Source organism: Acipenser ruthenus, chromosome 7, assembly GCF_902713425.1.
Source record: "Acipenser ruthenus chromosome 7, fAciRut3.2 maternal haplotype, whole genome shotgun sequence".
NCBI classification, from domain to species: Eukaryota; Metazoa; Chordata; class Actinopteri; order Acipenseriformes; family Acipenseridae; genus Acipenser; species Acipenser ruthenus.
In genome coordinates this window covers 34,254,972-34,275,236 of record NC_081195.1, presented here as the reverse complement: position 1 = coordinate 34,275,236, position 20,265 = coordinate 34,254,972, and the positions used below count along the sequence as shown (strand labels likewise).

Here is a 20,265-nt window from a genome sequence, read left to right as displayed (position 1 = left end):
TACTAGACAGTAGATGCCTACTGGAACGTCAGTCATAACATCACTGGTGAATCAAATTTTAAATCAATCTGCGCGTATACCAGCTTCGTGCATGTCGTTGCCCCGTAGGATTAATTCTGCAGAACCAACGAGTGCTAACAGGCATTATGTTCAGTTCAGGTTGTGAGCAGCGTTCCCTGTAAGGCGAAAATGTGCACATTTTCCGCAGTAACTGGCAACAATCTTTGCACTCAGTTTACTAACTTTTGCAAGTTATCATAAATATCAACCTCAAATCGAGACTCCAGCCTCTTGAGGTAAACCTATTATTTTGAGACCATTCGTGCAAAGCATTAGCATAAGCATATTTGTGTCTGTCTTGCAGCTGATTCTCTGATTTCCCTGTAAAAATGCACGTCAGATTAGTGCTTTAAGATAAGGCTTTTTGAGTAATGGCTTCTTTCTTGCCATCCGTCCATACAGACCAGCTTTGTGTAGGGACCGGCTTATTGTTGATGTGTGAACACTGTCTCCCATCTCAGACACAGAACTTTGCAGATCTCTCAAGGTCATTGTTGGCTTCAGAGTGACATCCCAAACCAGTTTCCTGCTTGCCCGGCTGCTCAGTTTGGGAGGGCAACCCGATCTGTCTAGTGTCTGGTTGGTATGATGCATCTTCCACTTCTTAATGATGGACTTCAGTGTGCTGAGAGGGATAGTCAGCGCCTTTGAAATTTTCTTGTACCCTTCTCCTGCTCTGTGCCTCTCTACCACTTTATCCCTGACTTGTTTCGAAAGCTCCTTGGTCTTCATGGTTGCTTTGTTGGATCACTATGTGAGTTGCAGCTTGAAAGAATTTATAGACCTGAGGGAAATTATCTACAAGTTAAACCACTTTGAGTACACACAGGCTGAAACCATTTCACTAATTTTGTGACCTTTCAAACAAACTGAGCAACTGAGATTAATCTGTTTTTCTCTGTAAATCTTACTTATTTATATTCTACAGTATATGCATTTTTAACTTTATCAATGTGGAGTAGATTGAGTAGATTCTTCATATTTTATCCTGGTTATTATAATGCCAGTAAAACGCTAAACTTAATTTGTGGATTACTGTACATAGGATTACTCTCACAAGACATTGCTGGATGTTAGTAAAACTGTTTCAGATTTTTTATTGTTATTGTAAATGCCAGCAATAAGCTAAACAGGTATTTTCAAAACATCTTTATTTGTAGACTGAACTACTGTGTTAGTGGAAGACTGTAAATATGATTCTCACAACTGTGCTGGACATTTGGATTTCTGTTGTAATATAATTCTTAGGTTTTCCTTGTTATTTTAATGCCAGCAATGAGCCAAGTGATGTGTATAAACATTATGACAGGTTTGAAGTGGCTTCAGGTGCTGTCCAGCATGTCTCTGAAATTGGAAATTGTGTACTTTTGGAGTTAAAGGGGGAGCCTAAAATACAGTTACGGTAAATTCCTACGTTTCAGACCATATTGTTTGGCCACCTATAGCTCAAAAACTGCAGCACAGACACATTTTATTTCGAAATAGCTATATTTTACGTTAGTTATTTATATTATTTTATCTGCATTTTCTTTTCTTTTTTTAGTTGGACACAGTCCTCTAAGTGTGGTCTCACCAGTGCATTTAACAACCTCATCATAACCTCAGTGGCTTTGTGCTCTACAATGTTGGCTATATCCCCAAGCATTTTATTTATTCCCTGTACTGTCTGGTTGTGGACAGTGATGAGTCTATTTCAACAGCAAGGTCTGTCTCTTGGTGAGCCTGTTCTAGTTCTATACCCATTTGGTATTTGGATTTTACATTTTTGTGACCATGTGATAAAGAGAGAAAGAATCAAACCTGTAAATCTCCCTCCCGACCAGAAAGGGCGCTGTGTAAGGATGTTAGTACACTTTCCCATAGACGGATCGACTCGACTTGTTTTTGTGTTTTATAGGAGAGGATTGAGCGTCCAAGAGCTGTCGCTTCAGAGACAGCATTGACCCCTCAGCACTTCCTTTCACGGCACAACACACTCACACACCACGATCCCCGGAGTTGAGCACGCACACTTTCATGTACGGAGGACATGAAGTCCTTTATTGTTATAATTTGTTTGGGTCTGCAAGCGGCTATTAAAGAAAGTTATGCAACACCCAATGCCCCCGTGTGAAAAAGTAATCTCCCCCTTAAGACTCAATAACTGGTTACACCACCTTTAGCAGCAATAACTGCAACCAAACATGGCTTTCTTGTTTATTATTTAATAAAACACAGATCGTTTGGGAGAAATACTGTCTGGACTGTCACTTTGTTCCCCACACCACTCACACCTGACAACAGACCAGCATGTAACACTTTATATTTGTTGACACTGAATTTCATTTGCCACGTTTTTGCCAGATTGTGTATGCGGTAAATCTTTTTGAATTTCCTGGGTGGCTATAAGCATGTCAGCCGCTGTATGTAAAATTAAACAGCAGACATGCCGGTTGACTACACAGAAAATCACCACTAGAAAAAATATCAATTTTTAACAGCACAAGAAACTTGAAAAACCTTTCTAAAGATAAAAAGCTGCCTTTTACAAAGACAGAAAATATACTATTGATTTGATTGTCAACAAAACGCATAGAAAAGAAAAACCAACATAAAAAAAGACAGAGGGAGGAGTGTAGACCAGCCATCAACCGACCTTTCAGTGGGTTGAATAAAATCTCAAGAAATAAGCTGTAGTGAGTAAGCTGCTGTTGGAAATAAGAAGTAATTAGCAAATACTTCTTTAACCCTGCCATTTCCCAAGCAGACTGCTGTTATTATTAGCTTATTTTGCACATTCATGCCCTTACCAATGTCTGTCTCGTCATCTTTTACGAAGTCTAAGCAGCTTATCCTGGGATGCAAATCTTCTGGGAGGGTTCTTTTTCTTGTATTGTACAACTGCTGTAAAAACAACCGTGATGCACGTTCCCCTTTCTTAGTAACCATGTCCAATAGTTTTTCTGTCTCTATCAAATCTATTACCATCATTAATTAAACAGATTTCTTCTTCACTGAAAACACCATCGGATTGCAATGGATCTAAAAAGTGACTGACATTTTGGAGTTTTCCAACAAGTTGTTGCCGCATTTCTTTGATAAAGTCCACAGCAGACTGTTGTGTGCAAGCCATTTTACATGTGAAAGTTCAATTCCAACACCTGTCACCTGTAAAGAAGACAACATACATTTTATGAAGAGAAACTTAATTTAAAGGGCTGGATTACATGTCTAGTTCAATTACAGTTGGGATATATTGTCAGAAAGATAGTTAGCTGTTTGAAGAGTTCCCCCATAGTTGTACCATGTCTAATAATCCTGTCCTGCACCTGCTAAAGGCTGTGAAGATCCAGGAGCACCACTTTACTGCGCCCTGAGAAGTCCACCTAGCGGGTGTGTACAGTATTTGACCCAACACAACACAACTAATTACCAAAGTATAACCACACTATTGTCTTTGGGGATTGAACACCATGAACATACAGTATGGAAAGGTGTGGTCAATTAAAGATAACACTAATACTGGTAATAGCCACCAGTAAAAAATAACTTATATAAAACATTGAAAGTTTGTGCTTCACAGTAGTGCATTTGTTAGGTTAGCTACTGGGGATCCTTGATATGTGCATATAACTACTGTCACCATAAAATAGTAACACAGTATCACCACAGTGTTTTCATGAATCTGTAAAAAAAGGCGAACTGGAAATGTTGACTGATTTTATGCATATGTTTTGAAAAATGTTTTCTAGTTTCCTCTATTGAACACAAATGTCATGGCTGGTACATCTTAATGCCAATATCTTAGTGTGGTTATGCACACTTGTTAATGCTTTTTTCTTTACCTGGAAATCTGCTTGCTCTTGACGTCTTGTTTTTCTTGGAAGGAAGTTTCTGCAATGCCTGTAGAGGGCAGTCTCCTGTGCTTCCAGAGTTCAAGGACTGCAGTCCCAGGCAGTTAGAGCCGTTTCAACCTGGCAGGCCCTAACCCATCCTTAGACACCAAATCACTTCTCCAGCACCCTGAAGTGCATCTTGCTGCATGTTTAACCCTCACAATGCTTTGTTGCAATCCACTGGCCTTTTACAACAGCTGCTACTTCATCTTCTGATGTTTAAGCACCTCCTCCAAAGCTGTAAATACAAATATACAGCCATCAACATGATGAAATGGTAGATCACCATGACAACATCCATCATACTCGCATGAAATACAGGCAGAAGGACCAGCGCCTTCATATACCATTACATTCTGATAATCTCAATAAGTTAAGCATGAGTACAGTTATAATTTTGTTTTTGTAAATCCTCTGCCAGCAATCCAACTACTAAAATCTCAAAAAACAACTCATGCAGATTTCATATTTTCAATGTTTTGGAAACTCCTTGGGGACAAAGCTAATGATGCATGTAACTTGTTCCTGTGACCTAAGATGATTAATATATTGTGGTGATGTGACTTTTTGGTTTCTGAATAATAAGATATTGGCTTCATTCATGATACACAACTTTACCTAGCTCAGGTTTGATCATGGATATAATTATGGCTTCTGATTTTTGGTTTTAATCGATAAAACCCGGTAACACCCCCGATACAAAAAAATTTAAATCGGTGAATAGCCAATAAACACTGTAAAACACAGTAAAAACTGTGGAAATGGTTAATCTATTCACATCGACTTTACCCTTTTCACATTTAAAAAAAATACTACAAAAATAATAATAAATACATTTCCCTGTGCTGCTGGGCAATGTCCCGCCTTCCTGACTTGTATCTATCATTGATTAGTTCTGAATACTTTAAACCCGTCCCAACTACTGAGTGACAGCACATTCCTACATTTCTATTGGAGACTCTGCTTGCGAGATTTAAAACAAGATTACAATCAGGATGGAGGCTTGTTAGCGGGATTTCAAGCTGTTTTACAGTTAAGACACAGAGAATTTAAAACAGAATTGTGGCAAAATCTACAAAAATGTCTACACACAAAAACCCTAGAAGAATGTGCCTGTGACCATAGGGACTTCGTTGTGGAAGACAGCAAAGGAAAGAAGGTACAACTTAAGTGTGCAAGTACTGTCAAGAGACTATACATATTCTGACACACACACACAAAAAAAAATGCTCAAGCATTTTGGAAAGTAACCGAGAACACTAATTTCATACAAAAAAATTTACATAAAACTCGAAAATAGCAAAAATAAGCACCGAAAAATACAATTAATAAAACCCAAAAAACAACATAATACAACAAAACAATGCCAGTGACAAAGCCTATTTGAGGTCGTGCCTTCATAATTACAGGGTCATAACTATAAACCGTCTTCATTGGTTCCCGACGTCTCAATGGTGAAATGTGAATCTACTGCATGCAGTAGCTAGATAAATGAAAGGACAGCTCGCGGCACACATGACAAGAGACTTTTGGGGGTTTATAGACACTGTAAAATGTATCCTGTCGACGAGGAAGAGGCTTTATTGCCTATAATCTTAAACAGAAAACTAAAAAGGAGAAAGTGGGTACATGAAATAAACCAAAAAAGAAAAAGGTTTAGGGAGTACCACTGTTTAGTTCAAGAACTGAAACTGGACGTGCAAGATTCTTCCAGTGCTTCATAATGAACACTAATCAGTTCGATGAGGTGCTCAATATGGTGGGGCCAAAGCTGCACAAAAACCTTGCAGTTATACATTCAGACATTTAATTTCCACAGATTGTAGCAAGTAATCTGATTTCTGGGTTCAGTATAACAATTCAGATGGAACACTGGAAGTGGGAAGGATTGCTCAGTTTTAACTGCTGGACAAAAATTGGCTTCATATAAGAGCTGCTGTATACTTGTGCTTTCTTCTGGGGTGGAGATGTTTCAACAGTTCATCATCATCCTGTGAACTGGTATTTTTATTTAGTAAATATGCCATCAGGTATTTCCCAGCGGGATCATGTCTTTTTTTTTCTTTTGTGTTGTTGTGATGCGCAAGACAATGGAGACGGGCAGTGCACTTTCATTTCCTTCTGTCTCCTCAGCAGCTTGCTCCTCTGTCAAGTTGCTGAATGTTCTGTAAGTGAATGATAAATGTAACAGAAAAAAATAACTATTCATAGGTTGTAATACAAGCATTTAAGTGAATGTGCAAATTATAATAATATTATTATTATTATTATTATTATTATTATTATTATTATTATTATTATTATTATTATTATTATTATTATTATTATTATTATTATGTTAATGTGTCAGCTATCAGATACCACAAAAATATATTCTTTCAGAGTGACTATAAAATGCATTTTAAGGAAAAACGTTGCCTGTTGGTACAGATTTGGAGCCCCGGGATTTGGGGGGTTCTTTATTAAATCATCCAGTTCAGTGTTTCTCGACCTTTTTTGTAACAACGCCCCCTAAGGATCAGCTGAGCTTAGCCACCGCCCCCTTGCCACAGAAAATAACAAAAATAAAGAATGATTGCCGATTAACAATGCCGTTTAATTAACATCAATTATTAAATACATTTAATTCCACTAGTTCTGAGAATTAGATAAATAATTAAAAAAATAATAATAATGAAACCCCAGTTACTGGTATAATCAACATGCAGATACACAGTACATAAAATGTGTACCGTTATGGAATATTGCCGACATATGTTCTTTGCTTGCGCCATGCTATGGATAGCAATAGAGATGTGCGAACCGGTTCCTTTGAAATCGGGTACCCGGTTCCTGCTTTGGAACCGATGAACCGGATACAAATATCATGGATCCGGTTCCAGCGAGTACCATTATGTTTTAAGTAAAACTGATTTTTAAAACATGAATTTGTCAAAAATACATTAGGATAACTATAACTGACACTTAGGAAAACTTAGGAAAAAAAAAAAAAAAGGTCAGCAAGATATTTTTTACAGCATTGTAACAGGGAGAGATCTGGACTGGCCGTCTGACGCAGGCACGATGCTGCAGGGAGGGGGCGGCAGTCCCGTGGGGTCGGCCTGTCAGTCATGGCGGTGACACGGAGAGGTGGGGAGGAGGGTGTGTGCGCTTTCCCCCTCTCTGAGTGGCTGGTAGGCGGGCTCTAATGGGATTGTGTGCCCTATAAAAATAATACTCTGCTGTTTCCTCAGGTCTGCCCTTTTAAAGAAAAAACCAAAAGACGTACTGGGAAGTACGGGAGCCGGGACCGAGAGAGAGCCGGGACCAAAAAGAAAAACGAGGAAAACAAAGAAAAGAAAGATAAAGAACGGAAAAACCTAACTGTAGTGGGGAACCCGTGGGCAGACCCCTTGTGTAGTGTGAGGGTAGACTGAGGAGACGGCCAGAGTAGGACGGAGACCCGGGCCGTGCGGCTAGCGACGGCTGGGGTATCGCTGCCGAAGTGCAGCACCTTTTCTTTTGTAGTTTTGTTACTGTGTTTTATTTTCCTGTTTTCTTTCACCTTTGGTTTTGGAATTATTGTTTGAGCACTTGTAAGTGCGCCCGCACTTGATCCGTACCGTACTGGTATGTCCCGTGGTTCTGTGTTACCATAGTTGGTACGCAGACCACGGTGAACAGCGCCCTCTGCGGGCTGAACATCGAAAGTACACCCAGCACAATAAAACTGGGCACCTGTGCGGTGCTTCAGATACACCTGCTGTTTCGTGTGTGTCAGTGAATCACCCACCCCCTCCCACAAGCATTAACAGTTTTTTTTTAAATTTAATTATTTCATTTTATTTATTTTTTTATTATATTTATTTCCCTGGAGAATAATTTAGTCTCCGCACAGGTGACGGTGCTCCGGTCAAGGACAGCATATGCTTCTGGCCACTTCTGGCCTCTCTGACTGTGGAAAGGGGCAGAGGATGTCGACGTGCTCCAGCGGTGCCCTCACCTGGTACTGCTGCAGTGGAGCATGGGAGCGGCTCAGGGGACCCTTCTGGGCAGTGCACATGCCCGAAGCAGCTCCCGTAACAACACCGAAGTGCCCTGTCCCTAGTCCATCGTAGACGGCCTACAGCACGTCTCCCCGAGACCTTGGGGAAACACCAGCTTCTGTCCCATCCCAGGATCGATCCATGCACAGTACAGTACATTTCTCCGGAGGCACAAGCTTTCCCACTGGGCCACCAGCGCTTTCACCCCCAGTGGGAGAGGGCTGAAACTGCGTCTCACGCTGGGTGCTGCTCCACCATTATCACAAAAAAACAGCGGGACCAGCTCGGCCTCCAGATCCTGCTGACGTTGGAGCTCACAGGGACTTCATGGCTACAGTGGCAGAACTTACCCACTCACCAGAAGTCCGCTGTGCCTCCCGCTCCTCCAGTTGTGCGCAGTGCTTACATTCTTACTCCAAACAGGGATGCCGGGACAGGGTATCCGTGTTGCTGTGCAGGTGTCCAGCTCAGTGCTGGACGGAGTAGTCATAACCCTGCAGTGCTTTGACTCAGCGGGCCACTTGTCCTTCTGGCTCGTGGAAGTTGTGCAGCCACTGCAGGGAGGCTTGGTCGGAAGTGGCGCACGGCTTGTATTATTATTATTATTATTATTTATTTCTTAGCAGACGCCCTTATCCAGGGCGACTTACAATTGTTACAACATATCACATTATACATTATTTCACATTATACAGATATCACATTATTTTTACATACAATTACTACTAAGTACTACAGCCAGGCGCTCCCGACGGGTCACACAGCAGACCTCCCACTTTGCTCAATGACTGGCTGTTGTACGCCACACCTCTCAACGTCTGAGCCCTCCTGGGCCAACACCGCCAAGACCTCCAAACGCAACAGCACAATCCAAGTCCCAGGCCCTTCTCTGTCAGGCGGTGTAAAGGCCCAGGAAACGCTGCACCTCGGTGACAGGGCACCTAGGCATCTGTAGCAATGCTGTTTGCCCTATTGACATGTCTGAGGAAGTGCGCTTCTTTCCGGAACTGGTTGCACTTCCCAGGACGGAGCTTCAGTCCTGCTCCCCTGATGCGCTCAAATACAGCCCGCAAGTTTTCAAGTGCATCCAGGACCGTAGCAGCGTGTACCATAAAGTCATCCAGGTACACAACGCAGGCAGCCCATGGAACCCCAGCTAGCACTTGCTCCATCAGTGGTTCGAACGCGGTGGGGCATTACACATTCTAAATTACATGACGGAGAACTGCCACAGACCCTGGCCAATGCAGAATGCGATCTTCAGGGATCCAGCTCGACCTGCCACTAGCCGCTCCACGGGTCGAGGGAGCTGAACCAACGAGAGCCTGTAATGCAATCCAGGGCCTTGTCGATTCTGGGAAGGGGGTACAAGTGTTTACGGTATCATCTGCAAGTCCACACAAGAGTGCAGTGACCTGTCCTTTTTCTTCACCAGCACAGCAGGTGCGGCACAGTGGCTAGCCGATAAGTGTTTTCCAGTGTTTGTCTTCAAACTTCAGCACAACAATGGATGCTTTTCACAAAACCAGGTAAGAATCACATATATTGACAGACTTGCGGTTACTGTAGATAATAAAAAAACTGCACAGAAAAATATTTTTATGTACCAAAAGATCCCATACTTTAACATGGTCACTAAAGTTACCAATGGGATGCAATAAGTACGTATTTTGTAAAATGAAGAAAGTGTTAGGTTGTTATCATAACCCTGGTTCCCTGAAATAGAAATGTAACCATTACCAAACAGGCTACATCTCTTATAGCCCGAATTACCTGAGCACTAATATCAAAGCTGCTCTTTTAAGGATATATGTTTTTAGACATCTTCATCATCTTCCTCGTCGGTCGGGAGTCCAGCATCTCTCAGACGAGCTTCAAGGAGACGTATGTGAAGGCGTATGCGTATGCTTTTTAATTAAAACTATACCACTGAATACGTTTTTTCCTTTATGCTTGCATGGATACAAAACTTAAATAAATATGTAAATATTATATTCAAACACTATTCGGACGTATAGCATGTGTTTGCTATGACAATTCAAACAAATTATTGATTTTCTATGATCATTTAAAAGCTAAATCCACCTCCGCAGTAGGATCACAATAATCCTGGTATTTTGGATCAAAGAAATCCTGGTCTCCTCTTTAAATTCTGAAAAACCAAATTGCAACATTTAATCGTGATTAAAAGTGCGATCGGATTACCAAAACGAAATCCAGATCACAATAATCCCGATCGCATTTCAATGTTTTGAAAAACCCAATTGCACAATGTAATCCAGATCAAAACGTGGAAATCCGATTACCAAAGTTTTGAAAAACCGGCCCCAGGGGTCTTGATATCTCCAATCTCTCAGTCATGGATATCTCTCTCTGACCATTTCTTAATCACTGCCAATATTAATCTTCCCGTACCTTCATCTACTACTGATACTGTTATTTCCTTCTGTCCCAAAAATCTGCTAAATCCTATAATACTCTCGGAATGGTACTCTTCTGTCTTCAGTCGATGATGCGGTTATCCTCTACAACGCCACCCTTACTCAGATCATTGACACAGTTGCCCTGCTTACAACCAGAACAGTGAAGAAACATCGCAACTGCCCATGGTATACCCTCGAACTTTTACTGCTTAAGTCTGCCTGTCGCAAGTCTGAGTGCAAATGTAGGTCATCTGGACTAACAGTTCACAGAGAGTCCTCAGTAGCTACAGATGCGCGCTTGCTACTGCCAGGGTAAAGTACTTCTCTGAAATTATATCCACGGGACACGGTAAACCAAATACTCTCTTCAAAACCATTGATCAAATCCTGCATCCAGCCATCGATAAATCCATCTCCCATTCATCCTCCTCTCTTACCTGCCATGATCTTTCTTTCGGAACAATATCGACACCATTTACTCTACGCTCTCCTGCCACAAACCCAGTATAGTACTTGACCACCTTGACTCCCCTTCGATTGCCCCTCCTGTTCTCTCGTCCTTCTCTCCTCTCTCCATTACTGATGTCTCCAGCCTATTTCTGAAATCAAATACTGCCACGTGCCCCTTGAACCCCTGGCCAATGAATCTCGCCCACCTCTGATATTCTGACCTTGCTCCTTCCATTATGCACACTCTCAATCTGTCCCTGGTTTCAGGCCTGGTTCCTGCTGCCCGAGTAATGCCACTGCTCAAAAAACCCTCCCTTAATTCGTCTGTCTTATCTAACTTCTGTCCCATATCCAATCTTCCTTTTCTCTCCAAAACTCTTGAAAAGGGCTGTAGCCAGCTAGCTGTTATCTGTGAAACATTTCATCAATCTGCCTGAATCTCTGCAGTCTGGTTTCCGGCCACATCACATTACCGAAACTGCTCTGCTCCAGATTGTAAATGATCTTCTGCTTAATGCTGATGCTGCTGCTCCCTCTGTCATTGTCCTCCTTGAGCTAACTGCTGCTTTTGATACCATAGATCATAGCACTCTTATTGACCGCCTTCAGAAGTATGCTGTGATCTCTGGAGCCTGGCTGTCCTCTTACCTATCTGGACGCATGCAGTCTGTTTTCTATGATGGAAGCAGTGGTGACACAAACCCGCTCACTTGCAGTGTCCCTCAAGGGTCTGTTCTTGGGCCTCTTCTCTTTAACACCTACATGCTTCCCTTGGGTCACCTCGTCCACCAACATAGCCTCATGTTTCACTCCTATGCAGAGGACACCCAGCTCTACCTAAAACTAGACCCTGGATGTCCCCCTGCCATGGTCCAGCTCTCAGCTTGCATCCAAGACATCGAGGCCTGGATGTCTGCCAATTTTCTTCAGCTCAACACTAACACATCTGAACTTCTAGTAGGATCAAAAACTCAACTCAAGAATCTCAATTCTCCCTTGAGCCTTGGAAACTGTCTGCTGCTGCCTTCCCTCCCTGTACGAAGCCCTGGTGTACTTCTGGATAGTAACCTCTCCTTTGATGCCCAAATCTCTGTAGTCAAATCCTCCTTCTACCACCTCCGAAACACCTCAAAGGTCCGTCCCTACCTTTCCCTCCCGGACGCAGAGATACTCTGTCATGCATTCATGACTCGACTACTGCAACTCTCTTTATGGTGGTCTTCCATCACTCACCATAAACCGATTGCAGCTGGTTCAAAATGCCACTGCTAGGATTCTTACCAGAAGTAAAAAACATGATCACATTACCCCGTCTTGCCCAGCTGCACTGGCTACCGGTAAAGTTTCTTTCAAAATTATCCTGCTTGCCTACTAGGCCCTTCATCACACAAGTCCAGAGTATCTCTCCAACCTGCTGACCCACTATGTCCCTGCACGTAAGCTGAGGTCCTCTGACTCTGGCTTGCTTTTTATACTCAAGCAAAAGTGCACCACACTCGGAAAGCGCTCTTTTAGCTTCATGGCCTGACTCTCTAGAACTCTGTCCCAGCTTTAGTGCGTGCAGCTCCCACTGTCGCTCGCTTCAAATCAGCTCTGAAGACCCACTTGTTATCTCTTGCTTTCAGTGCTCTTTAAGCCTGATATATGTTATTAGCTGTTGTTTAAATTGCTATTTCATTTTTTCATTCCATCTTATTCGTATGATTCTGTATGACACACGCATCCACAATGTTTAGAATTCACATCCTAGCCCTGTACTTAATGTATTTGCATTGTAATATGCCTATATTTAATGTATTTGCATTTTTTTTACTGTTTGTATTTAATGTACTATGCCCTGTATTTAATGTATTATGCATTGTTCCTCACTATCTTGTAAAGCGCTTTGTGATGGTGGTCCACTATGAAAGGTGCTATATAAAATAAAGACTGACTGATAAATAATGTCAAATGTTGAAAAATAACATTATACAGTGCCTATAGTAAGTATTCACCCCCCCTTGGACGTTTTCACAGTTTGTTGTGTTACAACCTGAAATCTTGATGCATTTAAATGGGATTTTTTTCCCTTTGATTTACACAACCTACTCAAAACTTTCAAATGTGTGAAAAAATGGGGGGGGGGGGGGGGGGGGTGTGAAAAAAACAAATCAATTCAAAATAAAAACCTGAAAAGTCTTAATCAGATAAGTATTCATCACCTTTGCTATAACACTCCTAAATAAGCTCATGTGTAACCAACTGCCTTCAGAATTCACACAATAAAGTTAAATGGAGTCCATCTGTGTGCAATAAAAGTGGTTTACATGATTTCAGATTAAATACACCTGTCTCTGTAAGGTCCTACAGTTGGGTAGTACATTCAAAGCAAAGATACTACCATGAAGACCAAGAGCTTTCAAAACAACTCTGGGATAAAGTAGTGGAAAGGCACAGATCAGAGGAAGGGTATAAAAAGATTTCAAAGGCATTGAATATCCCTTGGAGCACAGTCAAGTCGATCATTAAGAAGTGGAAGGTATACGGCACCACCCAGAATCTGCTTAGAGCAGGCCGCCCTCCCAAACTGAGCAGGTAAGAAGGGCATTGGTCAGAGAAGCTAGCAAGAGGCCAATGACAACTCTGAAAGACCTACAGCGTTCCATGGCTGAGATGGAAGAAACTGTCCATGTGTCAACAATAGCTCAGGTACTCCACAAATCTGGCCTGTATGGAAGAGTGGCAAGAAGGAAGCCATTTCTGAAAAAAGCCCATGTAAAATCCAGCTTGGAATTTTCAAAAAGGTATGTGAGAGACTCTGAAAAGATGTGGCAAAAGATTATGTGGTCCAATGAAACAAAAATTGAACTATTTGGCCTAAATGCAAAGTGTTATGTCTGGCGTAAACCCAACACAGCACATCACCCAGGTAACACCATCCCTACTGTGAAGCATAGTGGTGGCAGCATCATGCTATGGGGATGCTTTTCAATCGGCAGGGACTGGGAAGCTTGTCAGGGTAGAGGGCAAAATGGATGGAGCTGAATACAGGCAAATCCTTGAGGAAAACCTGCTTCAGTCTGCAAAAGACCTAAGACTGGGACGGAGATTCACCTTTCAGCAGGACAATGACCCTAAGCACACAGCCAAAGCGACACTGGAGTGGCTTAAAAACAAGAAAGTGAATGTCCTAGAGTGACCCAGTCAAAGCCCGGATTTTAATCCGATTGAGAATGTGTGGCAAGACTTGAAGATTGCTGTCCACCAACAATCCCCATCCAACTTGACAGAGCTTGAACAATTTTGCCAAGAAGAATGGGTGAATATTGCACGATCCAGATGTGCAACCCTGGTAGAGACTTACCCCAAAAGACTCACAGCTGTAATTGCTGCCAAAGGTGGTTCTACCAAGTATTGACTCAGGGGGTGAATACTTATCTAACCAAGACATTTCAGTTTTTTTTATTTTTCATTAACTGTTGTTTCACAATAAAAATTCTCTTGCCTCTTCAAAGTGTTGAGTAGGTTGTATAAATCAAAGGAAGAAAATCCCATGTAACACAACAAACTGTGAAAACATCCAAGGGGGGTGAATACTTACTGTCGGCACTGTATGTACCTATGTTCCCTTTAAGACTTTCATTTAGTTAGCCACTGTGGCTAAAGTAACTTAGCATTTTTTAGCCACACTAGAAAAACTTTAGCCACACCAAAGAATATTAAAGAAAACCGTAAAACTGTTTTATTGTACACAATACAATAATCATATTGACTATAACTGTGTCCAACAACCCTCTCCCCTGAACACCACACACACCACAGGTGTCCCTAAACACAAATAATATAGGTGAGCTTTTCAGCTTCCAATGCAAGCCTGAATGAAATACAAACAACACACTGGTAGAATTCATAATATAGGTCTGCCTGCCTGTCTACCTTTTATAACTTCACAAGGCTAAAATAATACAATTTTACTATATGACTTTTGTGGACATTTGTTTATATTATTGTTAAGAACAAACATTTTGTATAAACATACTGGTTCACAAAGACAAAGTGTATTTTATTTGAAAACATGTAAATATTTAAATGCCAGACCCTAGCCTTTACTTACACATAAACATAAGAACATAAGAACATAAGAAGGTTTACAAACGAGAGGAGGCCATTTAGCTCATATTGCTCGTTTGGTTGTTAGTAGCTTATTGATCCCAGAATCTCATCAAGCAGCTTCTTGAAGGATCCCAGGGTGTCAGCTTCAACAACATTACTGGGGAGTTGGTTCCAGACTCTCACAATTCTCTGTGTAAAAAAGTGCCTCCTATTTTCTGTTCTGAATGCCCCTTTATCTAATCTCCATTTGTGACCCCTGGTCCTTGTTTCTTTTTTCAGGTTGAAAAAGTCCCCCCCCTGGTCCTTGTTTCTTTTTTCAGGTTGAAAAAGTCCCCTGGGTCGACATTGTCTATACCTTTTAGGATTTTGAATGTTTGAATCAGATAGCCACGTAGTCTTCTTTGTTCAAAACTGAATAGATTAAATTCTTTTAGCCTGTCTGCATACGACATGCCTTTTAAGCCCGGGATAATTCTAGTTGCTCTTCTTTGCACTCTTTCTAGAGCAGCAATATCCTTTTTGTAACGAGGTGACCAGAACTGAACACAATATTCTAGGTGAGGTCTTACTAATGCATTGTAAAGTTTTAACATTACTTCCCTTGATTTAAATTCAACACTCCTCACAATATATCCGAGCATCTTGTTGGCCTTTTTTATAGCTTCCCCACATTGTCTAGAGGAAGACATTTCTGAGTCAACATAAACTCCTAGGTCTTTTTCATAGTTTCCTTCTTCAATTTCAGTATCTCCCATATGATATTTATAATGCACATTTTTACTGCCCGCATGCAATACTTTACACTTTTCTCTATTAAATTTCATTTGCCATGTGTCTGCTCAGTTCTGAATGCAGTCTAGACCTTTGCTGCTGCAACAGTGTTTGCCACTCCTCCTATTTTTGTGTCGTCTGCAAATTTAACGAGTTTGCTTACTATACCAGAATCTAAATCATTAATGTAGATTAGGAATAGCAGAGGACCTAATACTGATCCCTGTGGTACACCACTAGTTGCCTCGCTCCATTTTGAGGTTTTTCCTCTAATCAGTACTTTCTGTTTTCTACATGTTAACCAATCCCTAATCTAAATAAATCATGTTGTATGCTTTGCAATTATCCATTTTCAATGTTGCATCCTCAAAAAAGTCAAGTAGGTTAGTTATAGACACGATCTCCCTTTCCTAAAACCATGCTGACTGTCTCCCAGGATATTGTTACCATATAGGTAATTTTCCATTTTGGATCTTATTATAGTTTCCATAAGTTTACATATAATAGAAGTCAGGCTTATTGGTCTGTAGTTACCTGGTTCGCTTTTGTCTTCCTTTTTGTGGATCGGTATTACGTTTGCTATTTTCCAGTCTGTCGGTACAACTCCTGTGTCGAGAGACTGTTGCATGATCTTGGTTAGCGGTTTGTAAATAACTTCTTTCATTTCTTTGAGTACTATTGGGAGGATCTCATCCAGCCCAGGGGATTTGTTTATTTTAAGAGCTCCTAGTCCCTTTAACACTTCTGCCTCTGTTATGCTAAAGTTATTTAAAATTGGATAGGAACAGGTCGACATGTGGGGCATGTTGTCCGTGTCCTCCTTTGTAAAAACCTGTGAAAAGTAATCATTTAATATATTTGCTATTTTTTTCCTTCATCGATGATTTTGCCATTTGTGTCTCTTACACATTTAACCTCCTCTTTGAATGTTCTCTTGCTGTTATAATATTGGAAAAACATTTTGGAATTGGTTTAAAGCACACTATAGCTCTGATTCGCATTTAATCAATGCCAAACTTAATCCCACATGAAAAAACGTGCTTGCAGATTTCCTGAATTCTGAATTGGTTTACAGATATTCATGTGCTGCACCTTTACATTATTTTGACGGTGTTGCGGTTTTCTTTCCACTGCAGAACGGTAAAGTGTAACTGCCAGTAGACAGTGCTATTAGTGTATGTTAATATAAATGCCTCCCTGACCAGCTGCAGCTCTAGTTACACAAGCTTGTAATATTAAATAGGACTGTTCAGCCATGACTTATATATATATATATATGTCGGAATATAGTAATATTGCACCGATTCCGACATTTACTTTTAGTACCACCCCATACAGGACATATTTATTTCAATCTTTATTTCAATTTGGCATAAAATATCCTCCATATTATTAATTATTTCTTAGCAGACACCCTTAGCCAGGGCGACTTACAATTGTTACAAGTCACATTATTTTTACATAATGATTTCCATTACATGAGAGTAGATGTTAAAACTTCATGCTGATTTGAACTTGGCTCTCGCCAAGATAAGCACCAACTAAGACGTAGCTTCACAGTAAACTAATGTGATCCATATGTGTCTCCATCCATTTGCGCTTCCTTCCATATGATGATGTAGATATCCTTCTGTCTGGTGTTGATGGCTGAAGTGTAATGCTGGCTCCAGGGATCAGCTTATTGCCACCCTAGCGCATCAGCACACACAACGGCTGCGATGCTGGCTCCGGGGATCAACCATAGTGCAGCCTCCCCAGCGCATCAGCATGACAACCGTCTGGATTGAGCTAAGTAGGGTACATCTCTGGGGTCTTCAAGTTGGCACCTTCCATTCTCGGTGTTTCGTCGACTAGCCCACGACACCTCAAGAGGGCTCAACGGTGATTCTGGTGTCCCAGCATCACCCCCCTCCGTCCACCACTCAACTCAGCCCAGCTTACTTACCCGTACATCAGCTTTCCTTTCTATTGTGCTTGAGATCCCCAGCCAGACTCTTTCCGTCTCAACCACAGCCAGTTGCTGCTCCTCTCTGCTGCTTCAGATAAGTTCTTCACTGTGCGACGCAACTCTTGGCCACTGAATCCGACTCTCCGAGTCCGAGTCCGAGAATCCGAGTCTCTGAGAAACCGGGTTGTAGAGTGTGCCACAAATCCTCGACAACCCACTTCCACTGGGTAAACCCGAACTCTCCATCCTCGCTGTTCCGCTTCAGTGGCTAGTTGAGCATACTGCAGTTTCTTCCTCTCATACGCCTCATCTACAGCATCCTCCCATGGCACTGTTAACTCTAACCAGGTGAACAAGGCGTGCTGATCCAGACCACAAGACAATATCTGGTCGAAGGTTAGTGGTGGCAATCTCAGGTGGAAAAATAAGCCGTTGGCCAACATCTGCCAGCATTCTCCAGTCTCTAGCAGCTTCCAGTTGTCCTGGGCGAAGATTGGTTTTAACACCTTTTCTTGGTGGTTGCTCTCCTGGGCGGAGGAATGTTGTCTTTTGTCTGTAATGTTTACCCATAAGTACCCATGTATACAGTTGGGTTTTTACTGGAGCAATATAGGAAAAGTACCTTGCTCAAGGGTACGGCAGCAGTGTCCCCCACCTGGGATTGAATCAACGACCCTCCGGTCAAGAGTCCAGAGCCCTAACCACTACTCCACACTGCTGCCCATATCAAAGATCCATCAGACAACTTGGGTATAAACCAGTCTACCGTGTACAAAATAGTGACTGCGCGTGAATAAACCTACATACTTTCTGTAAACTACACAGCTGTCACAAAAACAAAATAACAATTGTATACAACTGCGATGATTCAACATGTTATCCCTAAATGTCATATAATATCTATACATTAAAAATAAACAATGTAACGTATGCAGCTAGTTGGCACATAAAACAACACTAATTAGAACACACACAGTACTGTTTCCGCATTCATTTCGCTACTGACCTCTAATAGTAAGCTACTCACCGAAATACTGATCTACTGCCGCACAGGCCACGTTATCCAACAAACTTCTTACAACTTTTACAATACAAAATATATCCTCATAAAAAATTCTATATCCATAATTTTCTAATTACAATACAATAGTAATAGGTGTCTTCCCAGAAAAAAAAAAAAAGTTAACACAAGACGATCACTCAGAAACCATCTGCTTTGCCAAGTGCAGTTTCCCTCACTACTCTGTACTATAAGAGCCCCCACAGCCATCTAGTGGCAGGAGGTAATAATGACCGCACACTGTACTATAATGGGATTAACTTTCACCCTACAGAGTAGACCTTTTTAATTAACTAACCAAAAATAAATGCTGGGGGGGGGGGGTCTATCTCTACTATACCACTAAATACACAGCAAATCAATTATAAATTGTCACGTATTCAAGATTATTTGAAACTGTAAAAAAAAAACGTGCATTTTGTGGTTTCCTGGCCACTTTTATTGGTTTTCTAGACAAAATATGAAACTATATCAAATACATAATAATAATTAACATACAAATAGAAAATACATAATGGTTTATATTGGCATGTTTTCAAGCAGTTTTGAAATCGAAGGCAAAAGTGCACTGCGCAAATTTAATTTATTTAAAGTATTTTTTGTTTAGCTAAATGGCTCAGAGACTTGGCACGTTTACACACAACATTATCCTACACACTATAATCCACATACATGAAAAAAAAAACAGTAAGAAAATAAGACTTACAAAACGTTCCACTGATCTTTGTCTTCTAACTTGTGTTTCTAAATTGTGTCATCCGTGACTTCCTCTTTGCATCTTATGAAATATAAGGTGCGTTCACGACACTTTTTTGCCGGCTAGATTGCAGACGGGAGTCTGCGCGTAACGTCACGGTCTGTGCAGACGGCTCCCCAACAGTGTATACCTGCAAGACGGAAGACACACGCCTCACACCCAAAGCCTGACACCCCAAGCCTGGCACCCTTATAACTCCGCCTCTACAGTGACGCAATTTCCAAGGCCTCACATTGATGCACTGATCCCACCCATGAGAAGTCGTTTTATTTTTGTTTACGGAATCTACTTTTCTATGTATTGTCAATGTAATAATCCTATTTTATTTATGTTTTTCAAATCATGAATACATCGACATTGTGTTCTAAATAAACCATTTAAACATCATTACATTTATAAAGGCAGTATTTAATGCGCTTACGTTTCCATATAATATATACAAAAGCAGTAATCGTTAACTATTTGCGGTATGTAATGTATGTAAAAAAAAAAAAAAAAGACAATCTGCAAGCATTGTTGGGAATGCTCTTGATGTCAACGTATTTTAAAAATATTGCTTGATACTCTGATTAATATACTGCCCTCCGCTTCTTTGGAAACTCTTCAATTATCCGTTTGTTTCTATTGCAACAATACTGTTAGAACGGAACCCTATAAAAATACAAGGTACGATGGTATCTGTGAAAGTACAATTGTATTGTATAATATATGTATCCTACACCATCAATGTACAATTCCCTGTGTTACAATAATGCAGTACAAGCATAACAATAATATAGTACAGCTACACTATAGAACCGTGGT

The 20,265-nt window shown here is 41.0% G+C and overlaps 1 protein-coding gene across 7 annotated transcripts in view; it reads right to left on the bottom strand.

Annotated features, from left to right (window-relative positions):
- The window catches only part of si:ch211-108d22.2 (uncharacterized), a 131,998-nt gene extending 112,363 nt beyond the window's left edge, over nucleotides 1-19,635 (bottom strand). For all 7 annotated transcript variants that reach the window (XM_059026792.1, XM_059026794.1, XM_059026795.1 and 4 more), the window contains exons 1-3: nucleotides 19,411-19,635; nucleotides 3,885-4,173; nucleotides 2,850-3,207 (exon numbers count right to left, since the gene is read on the bottom strand). In XM_059026792.1, coding sequence (XP_058882775.1) covers nucleotides 2,850-3,030 — 181 coding nt within the window. In that variant the 5' untranslated portion in view covers nucleotides 3,031-3,207; nucleotides 3,885-4,173; nucleotides 19,411-19,635. The remainder of the gene's footprint in view (nucleotides 1-2,849; nucleotides 3,208-3,884; nucleotides 4,174-19,410) is intronic.
- Nucleotides 19,636-20,265: the final 630 nt, after the last annotated feature.